Raw genomic sequence first — 24,595 nt, forward strand, 5'->3', positions numbered from 1 at the left:
AGAGGACATCTTGCAGGAATCATCTCTCCTTTTTTACCATGCAGGTCCCAGGGATCAAACTGAGGTCATTAGGCTTGGTGGCAAGTGTCTTTAACCTCTGGGCCATCTTGCCAACCCAAGGACAGTTTTCTTAATAATCCTATCCCTCCTACCCCCTATGGACTCTGAGTCATAGAAAATGCTGACTGACCTGCCAGAAAACCATGCTTATCTCTTTGAATAGGTTTATATCTGTTGGGAACACATCTTTGAGGAGACAGGGGAGCAATGATGTGAGCCAAAATAAAATCAAGCCACTTTTCTCATTTTATGAAAAACAAATATCCAAATTCTACTTAACTTCATGCCAGGGACTGAAGAGAACGCACACTCCCATTAACCACAGATGTCTCAGCACTTAGGGAATCTTTTGGGGAGAATTTATCTTGGCAACATCAAGCATGTACATGTGGGCACATAGCAAAGGACTTGTATCATGGGTTGTTGCCTTCCATAGCGCTGTAAAGCATGTAGTTCTCAGAGCATTTCCTACCTGTATGTATACAGCTCGGGTTGGGGGTGGAGTCGGGGGCGGGGGTGGGCGGTGTGGAGATCTGAGCCAGTACCAACAGATTCCTAAAGTGTTGCTCTGGAGACTCATGGCTTACTATACTACTGCCCTTTATTTCTTCCGATGCTCTCAGCAAATGTTAGCTCCTGTCTAAATAAATGAGGAAGGGCGTTCTCTTATGTTTTCTTGTTACCTTGTAGTTTATAAAGCATTTTACACCTGGTTTTTCAGGGTTTGGTTCTTTTTTTGACTCACATAGCCACTCTGGTAGGTAATGCTGGCATTATTTATGATTGGAGATACTAAAGTTCAGAAAGGTTAAGTGATCTGTCCAAGGCCACACAGCTAGGAGGGAGGGCCACTCCTTTCTCTCAAGCCTTTGGCTGTAAGTACCACAATTATTCTTGGTTTTACAGGACACCCAGCTCTTTGGCAAGTTGACAGGAAGAACAGAGACAGGAGGTGGAAATTTTGACCATGACACATAAGCTCCAGCTGTTTCTATTTGGCGCCCTTAGGTTGTTAAAGGGTCCATGGTAAGATTAAAAGAATTTTTGGATCTCAAACTACAACGTTCCCTCTGTCCACAAGCCAGCCAAGGGCAGTCTGGAGACTTACTTCATATAGACAACAGAAACCTCAGTTCACATCTGCCTCCTACACCAAGAATAAACATCTATAAGGTACTTCCTATATCACAGAACACACATATAGAGAGGAAGCACCCAGGATCGACACATTAACATCAAATAGAAAACAGATGTGGACAGACAGGGAGAACAGAATGAGAAAAAAAAAACGGGGAGAGCAGGAGATGGAATAATTTAAAGGGCCAGTGATCAGACTCTGCTTGTCCACTCAAAGAACAGGAGCCCTGACGTCAGCAAGGAGGTGAATACGCCCCCAGGCAGGTCCTGGGTTCCTTCATGGTTCTTAAAGAGTGAGTAGATCATGAACTGCGTCTTGTGTTCAGGATTTGCTGTATAGGGAATGCAGGCAGTCATTGGAGTTGCTTGCCTAGTGCCTGGGTTTGATTCAGTCGGTGGGGCTCCTGGGAGGTGGTGGGACCTTTAAGATGTGGCATCTAGTGGGCGGTCTTAGACCAGTAGGGGTGTGTCCTCAAAGGGGATTGTGGGACGCCTGCTTTTCAGCAAGTGTGGAAGGGAAGAAGGGCTCCACTGCAAGTTCCTATCGGCCACCAGCCTAAAGCAACAGGATGCAATAGCCATAGACGGAAACCTCTGAACTGTGAGCCAAAACGAAGCTTTTATTAAGTTGAGGTCTCACCTGTTCTGTCACAGCGATGGAAAGCTGACTTACACCCTCGGCTTTGGAATCATGTCCTTTGGGAGGGCGCAGCTCCTCTCAGAGCTTTGGTCAGGGTTAGGTACTGAAGCAAGTAGGCAGGTTCCTGCAGTTTCAGGCTATGCTGTTGTGCACAGCCAACATCGCTCATGGGAATGCTGTAGCTGCCAGACAGACATCCACGACATATAGTATATGAGCAGTGGCTTTGAAAACTGGACGCTCATCCTGGCTCCAGCACACGGAATCATTCATCTCTTATAGATTCAAAACGGAAGGACCATTCAGGAGCATCCTCTGTACAGCCCCATGAGCTCCCGTAATACACAATTTAAAAAGTATATATTTAACAATAACGACTCTCAGGTGTTGCCACCTTTAATGCCATTTTTTGCAAACTGCAAGTTCCTTCCAAAGCAAATTCTCAGTCCCAAACAGGGCATTTTCTGTCCAGCTGTTGCTTGTGGATCTGATGGGCCGCTCAAGGGCATCATTAAACAATTTCATGAAAGAGGACATAAACTTTGTTGCTGCTGAGGCACCATAACCTTGGATTCCAGAAATGATTTTATAGTTATGAGACTTCATAAAATGGCTTGATAACGAAACTTGGCTCACATGGAAATCACCAGGCTGATGGACTTTGTTCCAGTTGGAGATGTGAGTTGCGTTTGTTTTTAAGGAAGTATCTATAGATTGACTGCCAACTTTGTCTTTCTGCTAAATTTACAGTTTCTTTTGATCACTCTAAAGGTGGGGGATGATGCTTTTTGATTTCACAGTCGCCAGTCATTTTACTGATGCTTCTGCTGTGTGTTCCTTGTTTGAACATTGACTGGCCATTCTTGTTTTCCATCCACATCAGATGAATGGGAAAACTTAGCATCTACAAATACATGCCGAAGCTTCATGATAATGATGTTCCATCTGCCTGTCAAAGCTTGGAGTAGAAGCATCAGTACATCTCAACTATTCATCTTGACTTGCAGGCAACAGGAAGTGGTCTGACTCACGTCTGAGTCAAGATGCAGGAATTTCAGCTCCTCCATGTCTGCCTGCTCGCCACCATGCTTCCTGCCACGATGATAATGGACCAGACTTCTGAAACTGTAAGCCTCCACCTCAGTTAAATGTTTTCCTTTATCAGAGTTGCCGTGGTCATGGTGTCTCTTTGCGGCAATAGAAACCCTAAGACGAGGGAATAGTGACAGAACCCACTTCAGACATAGGGTTGTTAATGGGGAATACATGACCAAAGACTACTGAGCAAAGTCTGTGACGTAAGTGGTGCCGGAATCATTTTGCTCATGTCTTGTGTTAAATAGGAACATCCCTTTTTAGAAGAGGAAATGGACTCAGCAATTAAGTAACCTCACACCTCTAAACGATAGAGCCAGATGGAGTGGATTTCAAATATTGGCCTTTTTTTTTTTTTTTTTGGTTTTTCAAGACAGGGTTTCTCTGTGTAGCTTTGCACCTTTCCTGGAACTCACTTGGTAGCCCAGGCTGGCCTCAAACTCACAGAGATCCGCCTGGCTCTGCCTCCCGAGTGCTGGGATTAAAGGCGTGCGCCACCACCGCCCGACTTGGCCTGTTTTTTTATCTCTGTTTCTTTTCTTCTGATACTGTTTTGTGAGACAGACCTTTTCTCTGTAGCCTAGACCTCAAACCTTGTAATTCTCCTGCTTCAGTTCCTGAGTGATGATGGGATTACAGACATGGACCACATGGACCTCCAGGTGCTGCTCTCCTGAAGAAACCTGGCCCCTTACCAGGCGGCCTCCAACTCAGGGACTTGGGCTTGCTGGGTAATCACTCACCACTGAGCTACATCTCCAGGTTTTTTTAATTAAGGGGTTTTAAGAAATACTTTTTTCTTTTTTCTTTTTTTTTTTGGGGGGGGGGGCCTAAAAAGAGAAACTTCTTTTTTTCCTTCTCGTTCTCGGTGAGATGCTGCCAAATCTTTTTTGGTTTTCATCTGGGCTATGAACACACTCAGTTTCACTTCTGTCCGATGAATCCTTCTTTCCTGGGACAAAGAATAAAGAGAAACAAAGCGAGAACGAAGACTAGAAATTGCTTGGCAAACAGCATGTGAGCTCCCACCGGAAAGGGTGGGACACACCCCCTCCTGTGTGCTTTATTTAGTAACATTTTCACTTTTTGTCCCAAGAAAAGGAAGAAGACAGGAACATCACGACTATTGCTCTGCACCATGCCTTCACTTGAGCTAGAATCCACTTCACACACAAGGGAAGAGTGAAAACCTTGGCGTATGTATGCGGTTGAGCAAAGCCGGTCGGACAGCATTCCTAAAAGGGAACAAAGACCTGTGGTCTCCAGGGGAAACCTAATTAAGGTTCTCCCTCAGGTCAAATCTCTCCGGCTTTGGATCTCCTGTTATTCACTCCTCTCTTGTTTTTATCTTCTGTCCAACTTTTCTGTATTTCAGTAGTATTTCTGTCTCGGTGACTGTAGGTGAACGTTTTGTAAGAGAAGGGAGTAACTTATTTAATTAGAGAAATTAGGTGCTCCCCAGACCTCAACTCCACCCCTAGCCTCAGCCTACCTCAGGGGCTCACACATGAAGCATTTTCAGAGCTCAGTCAGGGCCCCCTTCTACCTGATTTCCACAATACTGAGGACACTCTATATCCTGTTTTTTTTTCTTTCTTTTTTTTTTTTTTTTTTCTTTTTTGGGTGTGGGCGCCTATGTTCATGTGTGTGGAAGCAGGAGACACCTCTCCTACATGGTGTCCCTCAGGAACCATCTACCTTGTTTTTTTGAGACAGGACCTCTCACTGGGACTAGGACAGGCGGGGTGGGCTAGGCTGGTTAGTGATTACCCAGCAAGCCCCAGGGACCGGCCTGTCTCCACCTCCTCAGCGCTGGGATTACAAGTGTGGGCTGCCACACCTAGTAGCTTTTTATTTGGGCACTGAGGTTAAACTCAGGTCCTCGTGTTGGCAAGTGCATCACTGATGGGCTATGTCCTCAGTCCATTATCCTGTTTCTCACAAGGAACTTCCTTTCTGCCTGGAGGAAGATAAGAAAAATGAAGGCAGTTCCCGTGAATCTTTCAATTTTGGGTTTCAGTTCCTCAGTGGGCACAGTGGGCCCTCCAGCCCCTCTCTTCACTTCCAGCAATGCTCAGCCTTCAGTTTCTGTTTAAACTGAGACCTGCTGCTTAAGTCGTTGCTGGCTAAGTCCTGTCAATGTGACACCAACTAGAGGTATCTGAGAACAGGGAACCTCAACTGAAAAATCACTTCCAATAGATTGGCCCATTGGCATGTCTGTGGGGTATTTTCTTGATTAAGGATTGATATGGGAGGGCCCAGCTCACGACAGAGTTGAGCAGGTGGTCCTGGGTTGTGTAAGAAAGTAAGCTGAGAGGCTGGAGAGATGGCTCAGCTGTTCAAAGTGCTCGCTGCTCCTTCAAAGGACTCGGGTTCAAGTCCCAGCAGCTCACGATAGCCTGTAACTCCAGTTCCAGGAGACCTGATGCCTTCTTCTGGCCTCCACAGGTCCTGCGTGTACATCTAAACAGGTGAAACACACCTACTCATAAAGAAATCAAGAAAGAAAACTGAGTAAGCCATGGAGGCCAAGTGAATGTGCGGCTTCCTCCATGGTTCCTGCCTCTGCTCCCTCACTGACTTCTATCCATGATGGGCTGTGACTGCGACAGGTTAGCATAAACCCTTCCCTTCCTGAGTTGCTTTTGGTAGGTGTTTTATCACAACAGTAGAAAGCAAACTAGAATACTTCAACTAGAACACCACCCCCCACCCCCCACCCCGGCATTGTCACTTGACAAATTCCTAATTGGACAAGACCTGGTAGTCCTTAGTCTCTCTAGAAAAGCTCTCCCCAAATTTCCCACTCTGACTTCAAAAGTTCCTCCTTCATGCTCCACATCACATCAGGCAAACATCCTCCACTGCACCACTCATTGCCAGTGCGTATCCCAGATCCAGCCAATTCCACCCCATGCCGCACCCCCTGGAACACGCTAAGTAAACTAGGCTTCCCTCAAACTCAGAGATCCTCCAGCTTCTGCCTCCTGAGTGCTGGAAGTAAATGCCTACACCACTGTGTCCAGATATTACTGCCTTCTTGATCTTGTCTGGATAAAATTATCGTCTCCTGAGATGTCTCCCAACCCCTCCACTTTCTCCTCCCATTCCCTCTTCCCCTTCTCTCCACTCCTCTTCTATCTCTCCCTTCCTCTTCTCCTTCCATCTCCTCCTCTCCAGGTCTCTCTCTCTTTCCCAGGCTGGCTTTGACTCAGAATATTCTTGTTCCCACCACTTAAGTGGTAAGTTCTACACATGCACACCATACATGCAACTTATATTCCTTCCTTTCTTTAGTCTTATTATTTATACTGCAGTCATAGTGACCTTTTTAAGTAGAGAGACTCCATTTATACAAAATTCAGATAATACACAGAATTAGTTTTAATGAATAAAGTGAGTACCTGTGAGCCAACTTAAGAAGTAGAGAATTGCCAGGTGGCAGTGGTGCAAGCGTTTAATCCCAGCACTCAGGAGGCAGAGCCAGGCAGATCTTTGTGAGTTCAAGGCCAGCCTGGTCTACAGCGCGAGATCCAGGACAGGCACCAAAACTACACAGAGAAACCCTGTCTCAAAAAACACAAAGAAAAGAAAAAAAGAGAATTAAGCTGGGTGGTGGTGGTGGTGGTGGTGGTGGTGGTGGTGGTGGAGGATACACCTATAATCCCAACACTTAGGAGGCAGAGAAAGATGGATCTCTGAGTTCAAGGCCAGCCTGGTCTACAGAGTGAGTTTCATGATAGCCATGACTATACAGAGAAACCCTGTCTTGAAAAACAAACAAATGATAAATAAGTAAATAAATAATAAAAATTTAAAAAAGAAAGAATGAAGAATTACAAATACCTTTGAAGTTCAGGTTGTCTCCTCTCTGTTAACTATACTGGACTTGATATTAACATTGCTTTGTCTATTTGTTTGTCTTTTTATCTATTTGTTTGGCTTATTTGATATGCTGGGGATCTCTGTCTTTGTCTGTCTGTCTCTCTGCTAATAGGAATCAAACCAAAGGCAAGTACTCTACCACTAAACTACATATACCCTCATTATTTTGTCATTTTGTATGTCTTTCTAACCAATACATTTTTTAGTTTGCCTTGTTTTTGAACTCTTAAAAAGGGCAGCATGGTATTCACATCATGATTTGTTATATGCAGTAAGATTGTTTTGGAAACTCATCCATGTAGATTTTTATTTCTGTGTAATTTTTTATGCAAGTGTCTATGAATGAGCTAGTGGGTTTTGTGGGGAGGATTCTGTGCAATCTCTAGCAATGCTAAAATACACAGTCTTGACCATGACACCTAATGAGCAATTTCTCCTGGGAAGCGCTGTCTAGCAGAACTTCCCCTGATGATGAAAGTCTCTACTGTACAGCAGCTTGACACTGTGGCCTTGCCTCCAAGCAGATATGGATATTGAACACTCAGAATGTGACTCCTCCATTGAAAAACTGAATTTTTGTTTTAGTTCTTGTGCTAGGGGCTGAACCCAGAGCCCTACACTTACGAGGCACTCATGATTACCACCGAGATACATTCCTAATCTACATTTGAAATTTTACTTTAAATAGCCAACAAACTCCTGGTAGCCAGAGTGGCTCTAGAATGGACCTGCTGAGTTAGAGAGCATGTACACCTTGGATATTATGAGATATAGTCATGTACTACATAAGGATGTTTCTGTCAATAACAGATAGTATACAAGAAAGTATCTACATGATTATAGTGGAGCTGAAAAGTTCCTTGTGTCCCAGTGCACAACACAATAGGTTACAAGTTTATGAGGTGCTGCTGTAAGCAGACCTGCTGGATGGCCAGCCATGTGATCGCATAGCACAGATATGATGTTTGATGATGTTATGTATCCATGATATGATATTCTCATTGTTCATTTAGAGGATGACCCTTCCACTTACGTAAACTGTTTTACTGCCGAATAGCATGCCATACTATACTAGCTTTAACCTCACACGTCCCCTGTTTACTGTTTACCTCATCTTGATTGTATCAAGAGGTCATATCAAAAGATTGACTTAGGCCATCCAGGCTTGTGTAAGCTCACTGTGTGTTTACACAACAACGAAGTCAACAACACAGTTCTCAGGATGTGCTCCCGTCAGTCAGCAGCTGGGACTGCATTGACAAATGCTTTTAAGCTGGCAATGTTAAGTTATGCTCCCATGAGCAGCATAGAAGAATTGTCAATGGTGCTTTTGCTTCTTTGAACCGTTTTAGTCTAGAGGTGTGCAGTGGCGTCTTATTTCAGTTTTAGTTTGTAGTGCTATCATTCTTGTCGTCATCTGTTTCCTTCTTGTGTGTTGCCTATTTAGGTCTTTTGTGCCTTTTTTCTTTGGGCTTACTTTTAATTTTTTTTAAATTACATTTAACTACTTTATTTGTATTTTATTATATGGGTACATATGTGCACACACATGCTTGTGGAAGTTGGAGGAGAGCTAGAGAGAGTCGTTTCAACCCTTTTCATCTGCTTTCAGTTGACCTTTGAGAACCACCCATCTGCCAGGTGGTGGTGGTACACGCCTTTGATCCCAGCACTCAGGAGGCAGAGGCAGGCAAATCTGTGTTTGAGGCCGGCATGGTCTACAGATGGAGATCTGGGACAGCCAGGGCTACACAGAGAAACCTTGTCTTGAAAAACAAACAAACAAACAAAAACAAAACCCCTAAAAAACAATCCAACAAACCAACCAAACAAACAAAAAAAACCACCCACTCACCTAAGAGGTATAGATAACACTCCTCTGTGGGCCTTGATGGTAAGCTGAGGCAGTCTGTGTGTGCAGAGCATTGGTGACTTCTAACCCCAGTCATTTTCTCCATCCCCATCCTGTCAGCACCCCCAACCCTATCCTGCTCCTGCAGACTTGAAATTTGCTACCTGGTCTCCATGTGTGGTCACTTGGCAGACACACACACACACACACACACACACACACACACACAGCAGTTACACAAAATTGTCTCAATTCAAGACGATTTCCTCTTGGCAACAAGTATAAGTTCATTGAAGAGCAGATACTATTTTCCCAGCTAAAATGCTCCTCCATGTGGCAATAGCACAAATAGTTTCTAGTTCACTTCACTACCACCAATTTCAAAAGTATGCATTTCTTTTAAGACTTATTTTTATTTTACGTGTGTGTATGTGTGTGTGTGTGTGTGCACACACATGCACGCACGCGCGCGCACACACAAGCTGATGGAGGCCAGATGAAGCATCAGACCCCCTGAAGCTAGAGTTATAGATAGTAAGCCATGGATGTGGGTGCTGGGAACTGATCTTGGTTCCTCTGGAAGGGCAACAAGCATTCATAACTAAAGCATCTCTCCAGTCTCCAAAGTATGCATTTATTGACAAATGTTAGATATTGTGAGGACTTCACCTTGCTTGGGATTTTGTGCATGTCATGAAGTATTATTAGTGGTTATAATGAACTATTTAAAATGTACTTAATCAAATGTAGCTGGTCCTCTATATCCATGGGCCCCATATTTACAGATTCTGCATCTATATACAATTTAACTGATTGCTGATTGGAAATATTCAGAGGAGAATGCCCCTGGAAGCTGGAGAGGTGGCTCAGCAGTTAAAGTGTGTGTTACTCTTGCAGAGGACTTGCGTTCGGTTTTCAGCACCCACGTCAGGCAGCTCATAACTGCCTGTAACTCCAGCTCCAGGGGAGCCGACGCCTCTGGCCCCCTTAGACACTGCATTGAAGCACATGTGCCAGTGCACACACATGTGCCAGTGCACACACACCATCTTTGAAAGTGCACCTCTGCTGAACATGTGCCAACTTTTCTTATTATTCCCTAAGCAATATGATGTAACAACCTTTTACATAGCATTTATGTGAGGAATTATCAGCAATCTAAAGATAATTTAAACTACCTGGGAGGTTGCCTAGGTGGTAGGTAAATACTATGTGATTTTATACAAAGGAAGTGGGCGTCCTGAGAGCCTGAGAGCTCCCCGTGTATTAATGTGTCCCTGTGGGGCTCGAGGAGTGCACTCTAATTTGACCAGACTCTCTCATTGTTCCTGCATCACACCTGAGTCCATCCGGGCCCCTTTCTCTGTCTGTGCCCTTTTCCCTGTCTGGTCAGTGGATTGCGAGCACCTGGGACAATGGCGATTGGAAGGAGTTGTCTTATCCAGAGGCAGGAAAAAATTTGCAGAGACAGCCTCATTCAAGATCCCTGGGTGATATTTCAGGAAACAAGGCAAAGCAAACACCCAGACACAATTTACAACTAATGTTGAGTATGCCAAAAGGCCAAGTCTTTGGGCCAAGAGAGAAAGGTCAAGTGTGGGGTTGAATTTGCAAGGGATTTAGGAGGGAGCAGGGAGCACAGAACTCCTGAGAAAGCAGTCTGCCTGTGCTCGTGTGTTGAAAATGTAGTGAAGGGCCAGGCAGAGTGGCACAGACAGGTCTCTGTGAGTTTGAGGACAGTCTGGTCTACATAGAGAGTGCCAGGCCAGCAGGGGATACATACTGATACCCTGCCTCAGAATACAAAAACAAAAACAGAAAGTGTGGAAAAGGGATATATGTTCCTTTGTCTCAGAAAGTTCTAGGTCTGGCCTTGGCAGATCAGTTCCTAGTGGCTTTCCTCATTCCAAGGATGAAGGTAAGGGAAAGAATGGAAAGAGAAGTAATATCTCCAAACTCCACTTAGGTAACTCTACACCAGACATTAGAAAACGCCTACATCCATAAGCTATCAAGATAAATGTGAAACAAGTTGTACACACACACATCCACACACATGTGGACCCCCTTGAGAAAAATGACAATTTTGTATGGAAGAGATGCCTTTGTATATCTACACATGTACATGCTGGGTGCATGCACCCAAAGGTCAGAGGTCAATGTTGCATGCCTTCCTCTATCTCCATCTTATTATTATTATGTTTTGTTTTGTTTTGTGTTTTGGTTTTTCGAGACAGGGTTTCTCTGTGTAGTTTTGGTGCCTGTCCTGGATCTCGCTCTGTAGACCAGGCTGGCCTCAAACTCACAGAGATCCGCCTGGCTCTGCCTCCCAAGTGCTGGGATTAAAGGCGTGCGCCACCACTGCCTGGCATGCTTGACTTTTTATATGGGTGTTAGGACACTAAACTCAATTCCCTCCTCTTATGCAGTGAGCACTTTAACAACTGGGCCTTCCCCCAGCCTGGAAATGACAGTCTTTTTAAGACAAGTCAGCTACCCAGAGTTTTATAGAGAACTTTTCCATTTTAAATATTGATTCAAAACATTGAAATCATACTAGGTGTGGTGGCGCAGGTCTGCAATCCTACCATGTAAGAGGCAGATGGAGGAACTCTGAAGATGGAGGCCAATTTGGATTGTATAACCAGACCCTGTCTTTTTTTTTTTTTTTTTTAAGATTTATTTATTTATTATGTATGCAGAAGAGGGCACCAGATCTCATTACAGATGGTTGTGAGCTACCATGTGGTTGCTGGGAATTGAACTCAGGACCTCTGGAAGAGCAGTCGGTGCTCTTAACCTCTGAGCCATCTCTCCAGCCCCAGACCCTGTCTTAAAAATAAATAAATATTAAATCACCACGAGGGGCAAACAGAGCATAGGGAAGCTGGAATTATTCCAGTAGGCCTCAGATGTGTAAACATTGAAGCTTATCAAGTCAGGAGACTTTTGACAAAAGCAAATAGCAGAGTTGTTTGGGAAATGCTTAATTGTAAATGATTTTCATGAGCTTGCAAAGTGTTGGTGTTAGATGCCGGTCCAGGCCTCTAGCCACCATAGAAGGCTGACTTGTGCCATCAAAACAGAAGCAGCTGACCCGCACCAGTCAAAGACCAGTGGACAGCAGAGGAGGGGCCCGGATGGAAAATTTGCCGGAGACTGGCCCTGTTTGCTCCGCCATAGGAGCGCTGGGCAGAAAGTCTAACCGCACTGGCGCATTGTGCTGTTCCCTAGGGTGTAGCTTTGTCCCACCGTGAGACGTCACTGGGTCCCACCGCATTTCTTCTGGCTGGAGTTAAAGGAGGGGGAAAAAAATACACACATTTTATTTGAGGGGAATTGTCTTCCTGGGTGGGTGCCTTGGGGGAGGACCCAATGGAAACCAGTTTATTATATACCTCCCCTCCTTGCCCACACGAGGGCTGAGTGTATGGGTGTGAGCTGCTGGAAAGCTAGTACAAAGGGTGTCACCCTGACAACAGGGCAGAGCAGGAGGTCTGGGAGGAGATGGTGATAGGAATCTGCAGGCATCGGGTGGGGAAACGTAACTATCGGCATGAAAGGGGTGGCAGTAGCTGTAGAACGAGTCCCTTCCACTTCTTGGGTGATTCCATCTTCTCTTGACCTGAGTGCTTACGTTAGCAGATGCATGTTTTTCTGACACACAGTCCCATCTCTCATCTGTACCGGCGTCTTCCCCACAACCCCAGTGGACATAATTCCATCTCCGCTTACTACAGTGAGGCTTTCCCCACCCTTGACTGCCGCTGCGGCTGCCCTCTCAAGACTGGAGTTCTCAGCACCAGCAGTCTCATTGGCTTGGTAGATTAAGTTGACAACCAAGAGTGGCCATCCCATCTGGCCACTGTTGAACACAGAGCTCCCCAGGCCATCTCTAACTTCCTCGGCTGCTCCTTTCCTCCCAGCTCCTTGGTTTTCACCGATGCTCCCCTTGCCCACAGCATCCTTGTAAGACTTACCATAACCTGATTAGCAGAGCCCTGGGCCAGGGAAGGTGTGCAGCACACAGAGGCTAGAATGGATTACAACCCTCTGAGCACACTTAGCCTGGTGCCCTCGGGACCCCTTGTGCAGTAGTAATATGCTGAGGTCCAGGGTGCTAGCCTTGGTCTTCATCTTTCTGGTTCTGGCCTCTTCTGCAAACTCCCGTGGTCACAGCTCTAGTCAGGGTGTCTTACCTCATTTCTAGACTTCCATATGTCTCCTGCAGTCTTCGTCTTTGCTTTCCTGTAGGAACCTCAAAGTTGTCATGGTTCAAATAGACTTCAGACCCCCATACCCCCACACTTCTATACCCCCATACCTTCATACCCCCAAATACGCTGGTTTTTCTGTATTTCTTCTTGATTCTGGGTTTCTTAAACTTTTTCCACTCACAACCACTTGTCACTTAAGTACTTTTTATGTGACCCTAGGGTATGTGTATATGTACCAAAAATGTATTGCTAATAAATCATAAACTTATTTTGATACAATTCTTTGATATGCCTATAAGACCAAGGTGAATTTTCATACTGAGAAGATGGAGGTGCTTGTTTATTTTTCTTACAAAGAATTAAATATTGACTGAATGCTCGATATTGCAGGGCATGAACCATCCTCAGCATTTCTTAGAGTTGATCAACAGTTTGGTTTTATCATCTCCAATGCTGAGAATGATGCTTTGCATAAATAGAGAGTGAAAAATGGCAGAAGTGGGCTACTGAGGTGTCTTAGCAGATCAGGGCACTTGGAAGGAGGTGTACATGTACACACACACACACACACACACACACACACACACACACACAACAAATAAATGTAAAACAACTTTCAATGGGAAAAGTACAGTTAGGGCCCCTTTAGAAATTGCTGGAAGAGCCAAGAGTGATAGCACATGTCTCTATTCCCAGGCAGAGGCAGGGAGATCTCTGAGTTCCAGGCAGCCAGGGCCACATAGTGAGACCCTGTGTCAAAGAAAGAAAGAAAGAAAAAACAGTCAGAAAATGTTGGGAATATTTTTTTATATGAAACAAGTCAGCCACTCAAACAGCAGTCTTTAAAATCAAACATCTTAATGATACACTAATTTGACATTTACATGAAGAAAATGATAGGGAATATTTTAAATGTGTTTTTTTTTTGTAATTAAACCATTATGTTTCAATAAGAGCAGAACATCTTGCATGTACAGTAAAACACTGCAGTTTATAGTATACAGCAGTGTATACTCTATCGCTGAGGTGTCTCAGGCAATGTTCACTTATGTTACCTGGTGTGACAGCACACACAGGTCAGTGTGCCTATCCTGTATTCAAATACCAGGCTGCAGTGACGTCCTATGAGGCAGGACAGGTAAGTTTGCCAGATACATCTCAAATACATTGAGTGCTGGATTTTGAATGAATTTTAGTCATTACGTGTTCAGAAACCCTTTTGCAATTGCCAGTTAAAGGAAAGATTTAGTTCTTAAGAAGTATTATGTGTATGGGTGCTTTACTTGCATGTATATCTTTGTACCACACATCAGAGAGCCCACAAAGGCCAGGAGGCATTAGATCCCTGGAACTGGAGTTATAGATGGTTGTGAGCCACAGTGTGCGTTCTGGGGTCTGCTCTCTGGAAGAGCAGTCAGTACTCTTAACCACTGAGCCATCACTTTAGCCCCTGCTGAAAAAATGTTCATGATCCCCATCCTACCTCCAGTTACATGATCCCATATGGGGTTAAAACCTAGAGTTGTAAAAGCCAAGCCTTGGTTAATGACATCATCTTCTAGCCTCTAGTTCAACTGCAAGCTTAGAGGCTATCTATGCTTCTTCCATTTCCACAATCTAAAGCTGCTGTTGTCTCTCAAGTGTTCTACTGTAACAGCATTCTGACTAATTTCCCTGTCTCCAGAATCTCTCCCTTCCCCATAGTCACCAGATTTTTCTTTACACAGATCTGAGACTATTGCTCCTTTGTTTAAAACATTTGACTCCTAATTAAGCATAGAATAAAGTCCAGATGCTCAGGTGTGGCATATAAAAAACCCTTCACATCCCAGCCCAAATGTACTTTCCCAGTCATGCACCTTGCCTCTGATCTTAACACATTTAACCACACCAGATAGTGATGCACAGAGGCCTGCGTGTGATGTTGTCATGTGCTCCCATGCCCTGTGTCTTTGCTGTTACCTTGAATGCCCTGTCTCCTCTTCTTTGTCTTGTAAAATTCCATCCACTCTTCAAAATTATGATCATTGTCCCTTTTTTCTTTCTGTGGTGCTGAAGACTAAATTCAGGGTCCCTATGCCTGCTAAGCAAGTGTTCTACCATTGATCTTGGCCTTATCACCTTTTTCCCCCCCCCCAAGCATCTGGCTCTAATAACTAGCTGCTACTTAGACGGCATTACTGTGTGGTTATTATAGATTATGTCCAATGTCTTTCCCACCACATTTTAAAAAAGATTTTATTTTTTAGTGTGTATATGTGTGTGTGTGTGTGTGTGTGTATATGTGTGAACATGTGATGGGTGCCATGGTAGCCAGAAGGGAATGTTGGATCCTCCGGAGCTGGATTTACAGTTTTCTGACTTGGGTCCCCGGAAAAGCAGCAAGTACTTTTTTTTCCCTGGTTTTTCAAGACAGGGTTTCTCTGTGTAGTTTTGGCGCCTGTCCTGGATCTTACTCTGTAGACCAGGCTGGCCACGGTCCCGAGTGCTGGGATTAAAGGCATGCGCCACCACCGCCCGGCTGTGCAAGTACTCTTACCTGCTAGCCAGTCTCTCAGGCCCACATTAGGAGTTTCTTGAAGGCAAGATTAAACTTTTTAGTCTTTATATCTTCAGAAGATTGACGAGGATCTGTTATACTGTAGATCTTGAGTAAAAGTCTATGATTTGAATTGGGCAGGAACTTTGGACATGATTTTACAAAATGATCAATGATTTCTTTCAGCACGAGTTTTAGCTGTTTCTCTTTTTCAGAAAATGGAAAAATCTCAGAACAGGGTTGTTGATAGGCTGGCTCTTTTGAAGATGGTTGCTATGTCCGTTGCCAGCCTTTAGCGAAGTCTCTCAGGGACACAGAGACTGAATTTTCAAACGACAGATGAGTGTCTGCGTGTGGCTTTTTCCAAACATCAGAATTCCTCTGAACCGCGGATGATTATCAATTTAAGACTTAGATTCTAGGCTCCACAGAAAACCGAATAATAAGGTTACAGTGAGCAGTTGTACTTATTTTATATGCAGTGCTCCACCCACCCAATCTTGAAAAACTGATTAGTTATCTTGAAGGGTGTGTGCTTCTTTTACAGGTTTTGTAGATATTGGGGGGAAATTTTTGGTGCATAAAACTGACCTAGTCATTCTCCTTAGCCCAAGCTGGGCTCAGTAGCAGCCGCTCACGAGCTTTGTGATGCCCAGAATGTGTAGATGAAATGAGCAGATGTGTATTTGTAGAACCGTGGTAGTAGCTTATGGGTGGGTGGGAAAGAGATTGGTTCCAAAATCCTTTCAAACACAAGAACTTTGTTCTCACTAGAATCCAAGCAACAAGTTGCAATTGAAAAATGAACAGATTGGTCAGCCAAGTGTTTACAGGAAAAGCTTTGGGGTGGATTTCTTGAGACCTGCCAACCTATCCTAAGGTCCCATGCCCAATTTTGGGACCCCAGGTTCCTTTTCATCTTCTGGAGCCTTCTTTTGGCTTCTCAAAAGAGTTCTGGGCATTAGTTTCCCCAGTGTTAGAATGTGAGGGATCTGGGCTCAGCACAAAACCCTCAGCCTACTTCCTCTGGGAGCTTGGGATCCTGGGAGGGCGCCCTTGTAGGATCACAGATGGCGGAGGGCGCCGCTGGGGTGAAGAGTGAGCAAACTGGCTACTGGGGTTGCCAACGTGGGTGGCTTTGCGGGGCCGCGCCCCGGGGTAGGGTGCCGGCCCCGGCGTCAGCAAGGCCGCCCCCCGTCGGCCCTCCCCCGGGCGGGGCCAGCCCCGACGGCGCTGACTCAGCAACGCGAGGGGGGAGTTTTGTCCCTCCGCGGACCCCGTTTCTCTCGGCCACCATTGAGCGGGTTTCCTTTTTCCGGCGCTCCGGGTGCAAGAACTAGGTCCGAGCAGCTAGGCAGCGGACTGTAGTGTAACCCCAGAGCTCACCTGAGGACCCCGAAAACTAACGTTTCCCCACGAGGCAGCGTGGGCGCCATGAACAACGCGGGTGAGGCGCCCCTCTTCCCGCGAGTGTTTCCCAGGGTCTTCTCCCAGGCTCGGTGGACCCGTGAGGCCCGGCGGCGTGAAAGGCCGGGGTGCGGGGGTGAGACCTAGGCAAGGGCGGGGATGTAGCCCTCCCGGAGGGCCAGAGAGCCAGGAGGGAGACGGCATCCTGCAGGAGGATGACGGGGGAGGGCTTTCTGACTTCAGCACTCTCCAGGATGCTCTTGCGAAGTTAAATCCAGGATCTACAGTGACTCTGTCCTAAAGCTGCCTCCGTCAGCCTCTTTTTTTTTTTTTTTTTTTTTTTTTTTGCAGGGGGGGGGGTTATAATTATAATGGCGTTTGATCTCCCCACAGGACTGAATTCGGAGAAGGTAGCTGCTCTGATCCATAAACTAAATTCCGACCCTCAGTTCGTACTTGCCCAGAATGTTGGGACCACTCACGATCTGTTGGACATCTGTCTGAAGAGGGCCACGGTGCAGGGTGCTCAGCATGTGTTCCAGCACGTTGTGCCTCAGGAAGGCAAGCCAGTCACCAACCAGAAGAGCTCTGGTGAGGTCTTCGACTTCTTGCCTACTTTACTGACTGCAGCCTGTTTTATTGTCCTGAAAATGGCCTTGGGAGAACAGAGCTTTGTAGCACATTGAAAGAACTTGTAATAAACCAGAAAAGAGGCACAAGAACACGCAGGCCCAAGAACGTTGCTTGTGTGGTGGCCTGTTAGCGTTTAGTTTGAACACTACAAATGGGTGATAGCCATTGACTGCTCATCGCCATATTGTCTTGATATTATGTGGTATTGGATTGGTGTGGTTTGTTCTCATGCCATTTTTATCTTAACAGTTCATCTAGAAGTAGCTGAAGAGACAAACAGTTAGAGGGGAGAGGTTGTATACAAAGATAAACCAAAAATCGAAGATGAGCTATGCCCTTGGTCACAGATAGTCCATACAAAAATATCCATGCCCTAGAAGACTTCCCAGAATTATGCTAAAATCCAAATATATAAAATAGAAAAGAAAAATGTGATTACAACAAAGTGTCACTGACTATTATTTTAAAATGTGCTCCATGGTTGCAGCTGGAGTTACTGGTCTCATAGGTCAGTTCCCATCAGTAGGCTACTTTCTAGTACTCTTGAGTTCTCATTCCTGGCTGGCAGAGAATTCTTGTTTTGCTGTACACTGTCCTGTTACCACTGTTAGAAATACATCTACACTGAGAGATTGGGTATCCAGGAATCCAAAGAGGAGAAATATTCTCACAACAAAATTGAACTAAAAGGACCTTGCATTATTTTTCGTTTTGATACTTCTCCAAGTCCATGTGTACTTACAGTAAACACATTAGTGCTACTTAGAGCAACTCAAAACTCAAAAGGATACATTTAACATGGGCAATGTTTTGCTGTATGTAAATTATAGATTAAAGATTGATTAAGGATTGATTTTTAAATTTTGAAGGGAAAAAATTCTGACCTTGCAAAAAAATCTTTTTATGTAGTAGAAAGTGCTTACTTAGCATGCTCAGGCCCTTCCTTAGTTCAGAAATGTTTGGGATGGTGAGGTCTGCCAGGCTACAGACTATCTAGTTAATGTATTACAGTAGCCCCACGTGTTCTGATTGCAATGGTCTCCTAGGGTAACCTGGGAAATGTGGTGTATCTCTTTAATTTACTCTAAATACTAACAGTGCATGAGCGATGTAATTTGTTCTTGTGATGTTTTCATCTTAACAGTTCACCCGGAAGTAGCAGAAATAGAAATAGTGTACAGGAGAGAGGAAGTGTACAGATAAGCCTGAAGTTAAGATGACACTATTCAGAAACACCATTTAATTTTTCTTTCTTTGTTACAAAATCATTCTAGTTCAGTGTAGAAAATCTGTGAAGTACCAGTAGGGGAAGAGTTTTTGTTTATCCATCAAGCCTTTATTCGCTGTACAAGTGGTTTTAATATGAGATCATCCTTGAAGAATTTTTATATGTGCCTTTTATAAACCTCTTCATTTGTTCATATGTTGTAGACATGGTTTCTTATCTGTAAAAACATTGTATCCAAATATGTTGAACATTTCCCCTGAATTTTCCTCCAGAAGAGCGTTACTCTTTCTTTATTCAAGGCTCACAAAGGCTTTCAGAATAGACACGCTGAGTTTATCTTGAAGTAGAGTTGTGTTTTGAAGTTGCCCTAGTCCACACTAGTTTGGAATGCTTACAGATATTAGATTCCATCAGTTTCTGAGAGGCAAAATACTTGAATGTTCTGGACATGACTTCACATAGAAATGTTGGGTATCATTGGAAATAGACCTTTAGAAACTCACTTACATTGGTACAGAAAGCTGTGAACTATAGAAGCTCTGGTTATGCATTTATAGGGGTAAACGAAGACATGATTGTATTCTCAGTGCTTGTTACAAAGTCTTCAGGGACATCATCATGTATGGGTTTAAAACATTGCTATGTCAGAAACTTACTAAGTAGAAGAATGATGGTGTGTTGTGCTTGAAAACGTGGATACTGATGGCCAGGTGCATATAAAGAATATGGAGCTGAAAATAGAGTAGAGAAGTAGAAAAATAGTCCTTCTTTGTAGCCAACAATGACCTTGAACTTCTCATCCTTCTGCCTCCACCTCCCAGGTGTTAGATTATGATTGCAGCCAGGTACTACTGTGTCTGATTTATATGGTGCTAAAGAGGAATCCAGGGCTAACTCCATGCTAGTTAAGCATTCTACCAACTGAGCAACATCTCCATCCTGGAGAATAGTGCTTCTAAGTAAATTTACTGTGTTAACATGATTTTAAGAGGAAAATATTTCGTTGTTTCATTTATGTCTCAATTTTTAAATTATATATATTTTAGCTCTTGAACTGAAGTGATCCTCCTGCTTCAGCCCTCCCAAACTTTTCATTTGTATTTAAATATTTATATAGCCCAGTTAGTCAAATACTTCCCTTAAAAACAACTCAGTTTTGGGAAAATAGGCAAGTGCTCTATGTTAAGCTTAGCACTTATTGAAGGATGCACTGTCTATTCCAAATCAAGGTTTCTTGTGCATTCCAAATCAAGGTTTCTTGTGCATTCCAAATCAAGGTTTCTTGTGCATTCCAAATCAAGGTTTCTGTTCATTTCAAATTAAGGTTTTGATTTCCAAATCATTCTCAGGTGATTTGTATTTCCTTAGCTCTCTGTTCAGAAGTAGAATGCTTATTGGGCAGTATCAAGAAGTAAAAGGATATTTTCCCACTTCACTAATGTCTTATGAAGAATTTAAAAAACAAAAGTTTCTTTATTCTGTGTGTCTTTTTTGGACATCATGTAATTTATTCATGATCTCTCTTTATTTTCTTTTAGTGTTCCTAGGTTATCCTAGAACTCACTGTATTATCTAGGCTGACTTTGAACTTATAGCAATCTTCTTGTTTCAGTCTCCTAAGTACTGGGATTATAGGTATAAACCACCATGCCCAACCTAAAAGGTTCTGATTGGTTTTTGTTTTGTTTTGATTTTGTATTTGAGTGAATGAGTGAGTGTGTGTGTATATACCATATAGTAGTAATCAAGACATGTCTTTCAGTTTGCTTTGGTTTCAATATTTCTGTTTTGGACTGAAGATGTAGTTAAGCTGGTAGAATGCTTAGCATGTACAAATTTCTGGGTTCAGTTCCTAGTATCACATAAAACCAAGCATGGTGACACATGTCTATATTGTACTTGGGACATGAAGCAGGAGGATCAGGAGTTCAAGACTACTCTGGTTATATAGTGGGTTATAGGAGACTCTGTCTCAAAAACAAATGAATCTAATATTTCTGTTCTTTCTTACTTAGTCTTGATGTCCGGATCTTAGGGATTTGGGGTTAGGAGGTACAGTTGGCAGTGGGATCTGTAAACAGTCTTAACTTCTTGGTTTGCTTTCTCATTTTAGGACGATGCTGGATCTTTTCTTGTTTGAATGTTATGAGACTTCCGTTCATGAAAAAATTTAATATTGAAGAATTTGAGTTTAGTCAATCTTACCTGTTTTTTTGGGACAAGGTAGGGGACTGACCTTGCATGATTCTTTCTGTTTCAATAGCAAACTAGTTAGGGGCAGCCTTTATATTATTCTGCTTTTCTCATTATAGTGTACCTTTTGATTATAGCTGTGATACCATTCTGATTCCCCAAATATCAGAAGTCTAGCTTCTCAAAGCAGAAGTACTTTTCCTTCTGTGGTGCCAGGCTCAGGGCCAGGGCTTCTGGCGAGATTTGATGAAGCTCTGACCCTGACCTCTTGCCCTACAGCTGCTTTCTGTTTGGTAGGTGGCCGCATTCTCTGAGGAAATAACAAATCTATTGACTCACTGCCAGTGTTTTCTTTATTTAAAATGTAAAAGTTTGTTTCCAGCAATTTCCCTTTCTAGCATCTTTACTTAGGCCATTGGATCTTTTAAGCACTCAGTTTCTTTTGGTAACACCTTTCTGAAAAAAAAAAAAAAAGCAGTAAATATTTTTATTTCAGTTTAAAATATAACTGTTCATTAAATGTTTACTGATTAAAGACTAACAGAATTTATTTGAACATTAGAATATATGTGCAGCACATGGATGCAGTATGTTGCAAAATATATGCATGTATAAGAAAAGACCAGATATTCTTTTGAAGACAAATACCAATATTTAATTGCCAACTTCAGTTTTAAAAATCTTATATGTTGCCAGGCGGTGGTAGCGTACGCCTTTAATCCTAGCACTCGGGAGGCAGAGGCAGGTGGATCTCTGTGAGTTCAAGGCCAGCCTGGGCTACCAAGTGAGTTCCAGGAAAGGCGCAAAGCTACACAGAGAAACCCTGTCTCAAAAAACCAAAAAAAAAAAAAAAAAAAAAAAAAAAAAAATCTTATATGTTGAATTCTTAGTTGTCCCAAGTCTCCCATTCTAGTGATCATACATGGCAGTGACGTGATTGGCTCTCTTTGCCTTTATTTATTTATTTATTTATTTATCTTCTCTAACTTTAGGTTGAACGCTGTTATTTCTTCTTGAACGCTTTCGTGGACACAGCTCAGAAAAAAGAGCCTGAAGATGGGAGACTGGTGCAGTATTTGCTTATGAACCCTACCAATGATGGTGGACAATGGGATATGCTTGTCAATATTGTTGGTAAGAATTTGTGTCTGAATGGTATTGCAAGCTCTGCAGGTAGGACTAGGCCGTTTCTTTGGTGTTATGTGCACAGCGGAACTGGCTTTCCAGAGGCTGCATGGTTAGCTCTACAAACCTTTACGTCTCATTCTCACTGTGAAGTCCCTTTCTTTAAATAACTGATAAAGAAATAGATGCCGTGTAGGCTTGACTGGGAGAAGAATTAAGTAAAAGTAACTTCCCATTAAAAAAATCACTTGAGCTGGGCGATGGTGGTGCACGTCTTTAATCCCAGCACTTGGGAGGCAGAGGCAGGCGGATCTTTGTGAGTTCAAGGCCAGCCTGGTCTACAGAGAGAGATCCAGGAAAAGCGCAAAGGTCCACAGAGAAACCCTGTCTCGAAAAACCAAAAAAAAAAAAAAAAAAAAAAAAAAAAAAGTAAAAAATCATGAGGGGCTAGAGAGATGGCTCAGCGGCTAAGGAGCACTGGTTGCTCTTCCAGAAGACCCAGGTTCAATTTCCAGCACGTACAGGTGGCCCATAGCCACCTGTAACTCTAGTTCTAGTGTATTAAATCCTCTTCTAGCCCTTACATAGTGCACAGATACACATGCAAACAAAACACCCATACTCACTAATTTTAAAAGAAAGCACCGAGGAATCGGGAAGCATATTACTAGGGCTAATGAGACGGGTACGTAGTTAAGAGCACTTACTCGTTTTACAGAAGACCCAGGTTAAGTTCCTGGTACCTATGTGGTGGTTCACAACCGTCTGTAACTCCAGACATTCTTCTGGTCTCCTCAGGCACACAGGGTGCACGTACAAAATGCAGGCAAAATACTCATAAAATCAAAACAAATCTGAAAAAGAAAAGACAGTTGGTTTGGTGGTGTAGATCAGGGTAGAGCGCTTGCCTGGCATGCACATGGCTGTGGGTTTGATCCCTAGCAGTGCAGACAACACACAGGCAGAGCAAGCAAGCAGACAGGACCCTGCATTTGTTTGGAAGTGTCTTGATCCTAACATTTTCTTTTGGGAGGCCGCATGCTGAGTATTTATAAAGTATCATAGGTCAGAATATTAGAATTAATTTCAAGGTAGATAGCTGTGCATGTTAAAAGTCTGGGACTGGAGGTATAGCTCAGTAGTAGTAAGGGACTTTCTTAGCATACAGGAGGCCCTAGATTCAGTCCTTAGAATCAAACAATCCAACAAGACTGGTAAGGGCTGGGGATGAAGTCCAGTGGGCAGAGTGCTCCCTGGCATGCACAAAGCTCTGGGTTCAATCTAGCACTGAATAAACCAGGTCTAGTGGTGTATGCCTGTAATCTCAATACTCAGGAGGTTGAGGCAAAAAGACTTGAAGTTCAAGGTTATTCTTAGCCACATAGAGAGTTTGAGGGCAGCCTGGACTACATGAAATCCTACCCTTGTTTATTAATATAGCCTATTTAAAGAAGCCAATAATTTGGACAGGATTTCTAATACTAGAATTTATTTTCACTTTATTGAACACTAAAATTTGTTGTCTCTTAGAAAAATATGGTGTTGTTCCCAAGAAATGCTTTCCTGAATCTCATACAACAGAGGCAAGCAGAAGAATGAATGATATTCTGAATCACAAGGTACGGAATATGAGGAGGAGGGACTGGGTTAGTGCACTGGACCTTAAAACTGTAACTGACTTTTTAAAAAAGAAACAGGATAACTATTGATGTCAAGGTCTATCAAAAGCAATGTGGCTACACATTAACCTCAAGGAATTAAGATTACTGTGTTTTGTTTCTGTTGATTTTAGTATTTTCTTATATGTGTTCCAGTGAAAAGGTTCTGGGGTCAGGTAACCTGGGTCTCGAAGACACAGGCTTCTGTGCTCCTCACTTGCTTCTAGTAGAGGTGTGCTGGGCTGCTTCATGTACCAGCAGAACCAAGCAGAGCAATTTGTTAGACTTCCTTTAAAAGTGTGCTTTGTTCTTAGGCTTACCCAGACCACATCAGTGTGGTTTAGCCACCCACTGAGGATTTGATGTAGTCACTGAGCTGTTTTTTATGGCTTAAGTTACCCTAATGAATCATTTCTCCTCCACATTTTCCCAGGGATGATTATAAGCTCTGTGCGGTGGTGCTCTGCTTGCCAGATCTCTTTTTTGAGAACTGGAAGTTGCCAAAATCTGCCGCCCAGATCTTCAAGGCTGAAATTAGATGTTATCCCCAGGGAAAAGAGTGTATTTAAAAATAAGCATGGATATGTTTCCCCAATATTAGATGTAGACTGTTTCCTACCCAGGGAACTCTGGGTCTCTTATCATAAATCTTAGCTTTGGATTTCATTTTGATTGAGAGCAAGTTACTTTAGCACTGCAGTTCAGTTTCAGAATCTCTTAAATTTAGGCTTCTCCCAAAATTGAAAGAAACAGAAAATCATGTTGGAGGTTGATGTAGTCACTGTCACAGTGACTGGCAGAGAAGGTAAAGTGGACAGCAAATAGAATTCTAAATGAGAACTTGTTAAGATCATGCCTAGTGCTGCCATGATCTGTCTCCTGCTTTCCTAGGGGTGATGGGTACCAGGACCAGATGTTCTCCC

General features: G+C 43.4%; 1 protein-coding gene across 2 annotated transcripts in view; it reads left to right on the top strand.

Annotated features, from left to right (window-relative positions):
* The first annotated feature begins 16,643 nt into the window (after window positions 1-16,643).
* Blmh (bleomycin hydrolase) overlaps window positions 16,644-24,595 on the top strand; it is a 40,973-nt gene continuing 33,021 nt past the window's right edge. Inside the window, exons 1-5 of one of the 2 annotated variants that reach the window (XM_028866797.2) lie at window positions 16,644-16,875; window positions 17,229-17,426; window positions 20,810-20,919; window positions 21,882-22,023; window positions 23,545-23,633. In XM_028866797.2, coding sequence (XP_028722630.1) covers window positions 16,863-16,875; window positions 17,229-17,426; window positions 20,810-20,919; window positions 21,882-22,023; window positions 23,545-23,633 — 552 coding nt within the window. In that variant the 5' untranslated portion in view covers window positions 16,644-16,862. Of the gene's footprint in view, window positions 16,876-17,228; window positions 17,427-20,809; window positions 20,920-21,881; window positions 22,024-23,544; window positions 23,634-24,595 lie in introns of those variants that run through there. The other variant, XM_037201593.1, reaches the window with a different exon arrangement.

The sequence above is a fragment of the Peromyscus leucopus genome, chromosome 8b, assembly GCF_004664715.2.
Source record: "Peromyscus leucopus breed LL Stock chromosome 8b, UCI_PerLeu_2.1, whole genome shotgun sequence".
Taxonomy (NCBI): Eukaryota; Metazoa; Chordata; class Mammalia; order Rodentia; family Cricetidae; genus Peromyscus; species Peromyscus leucopus.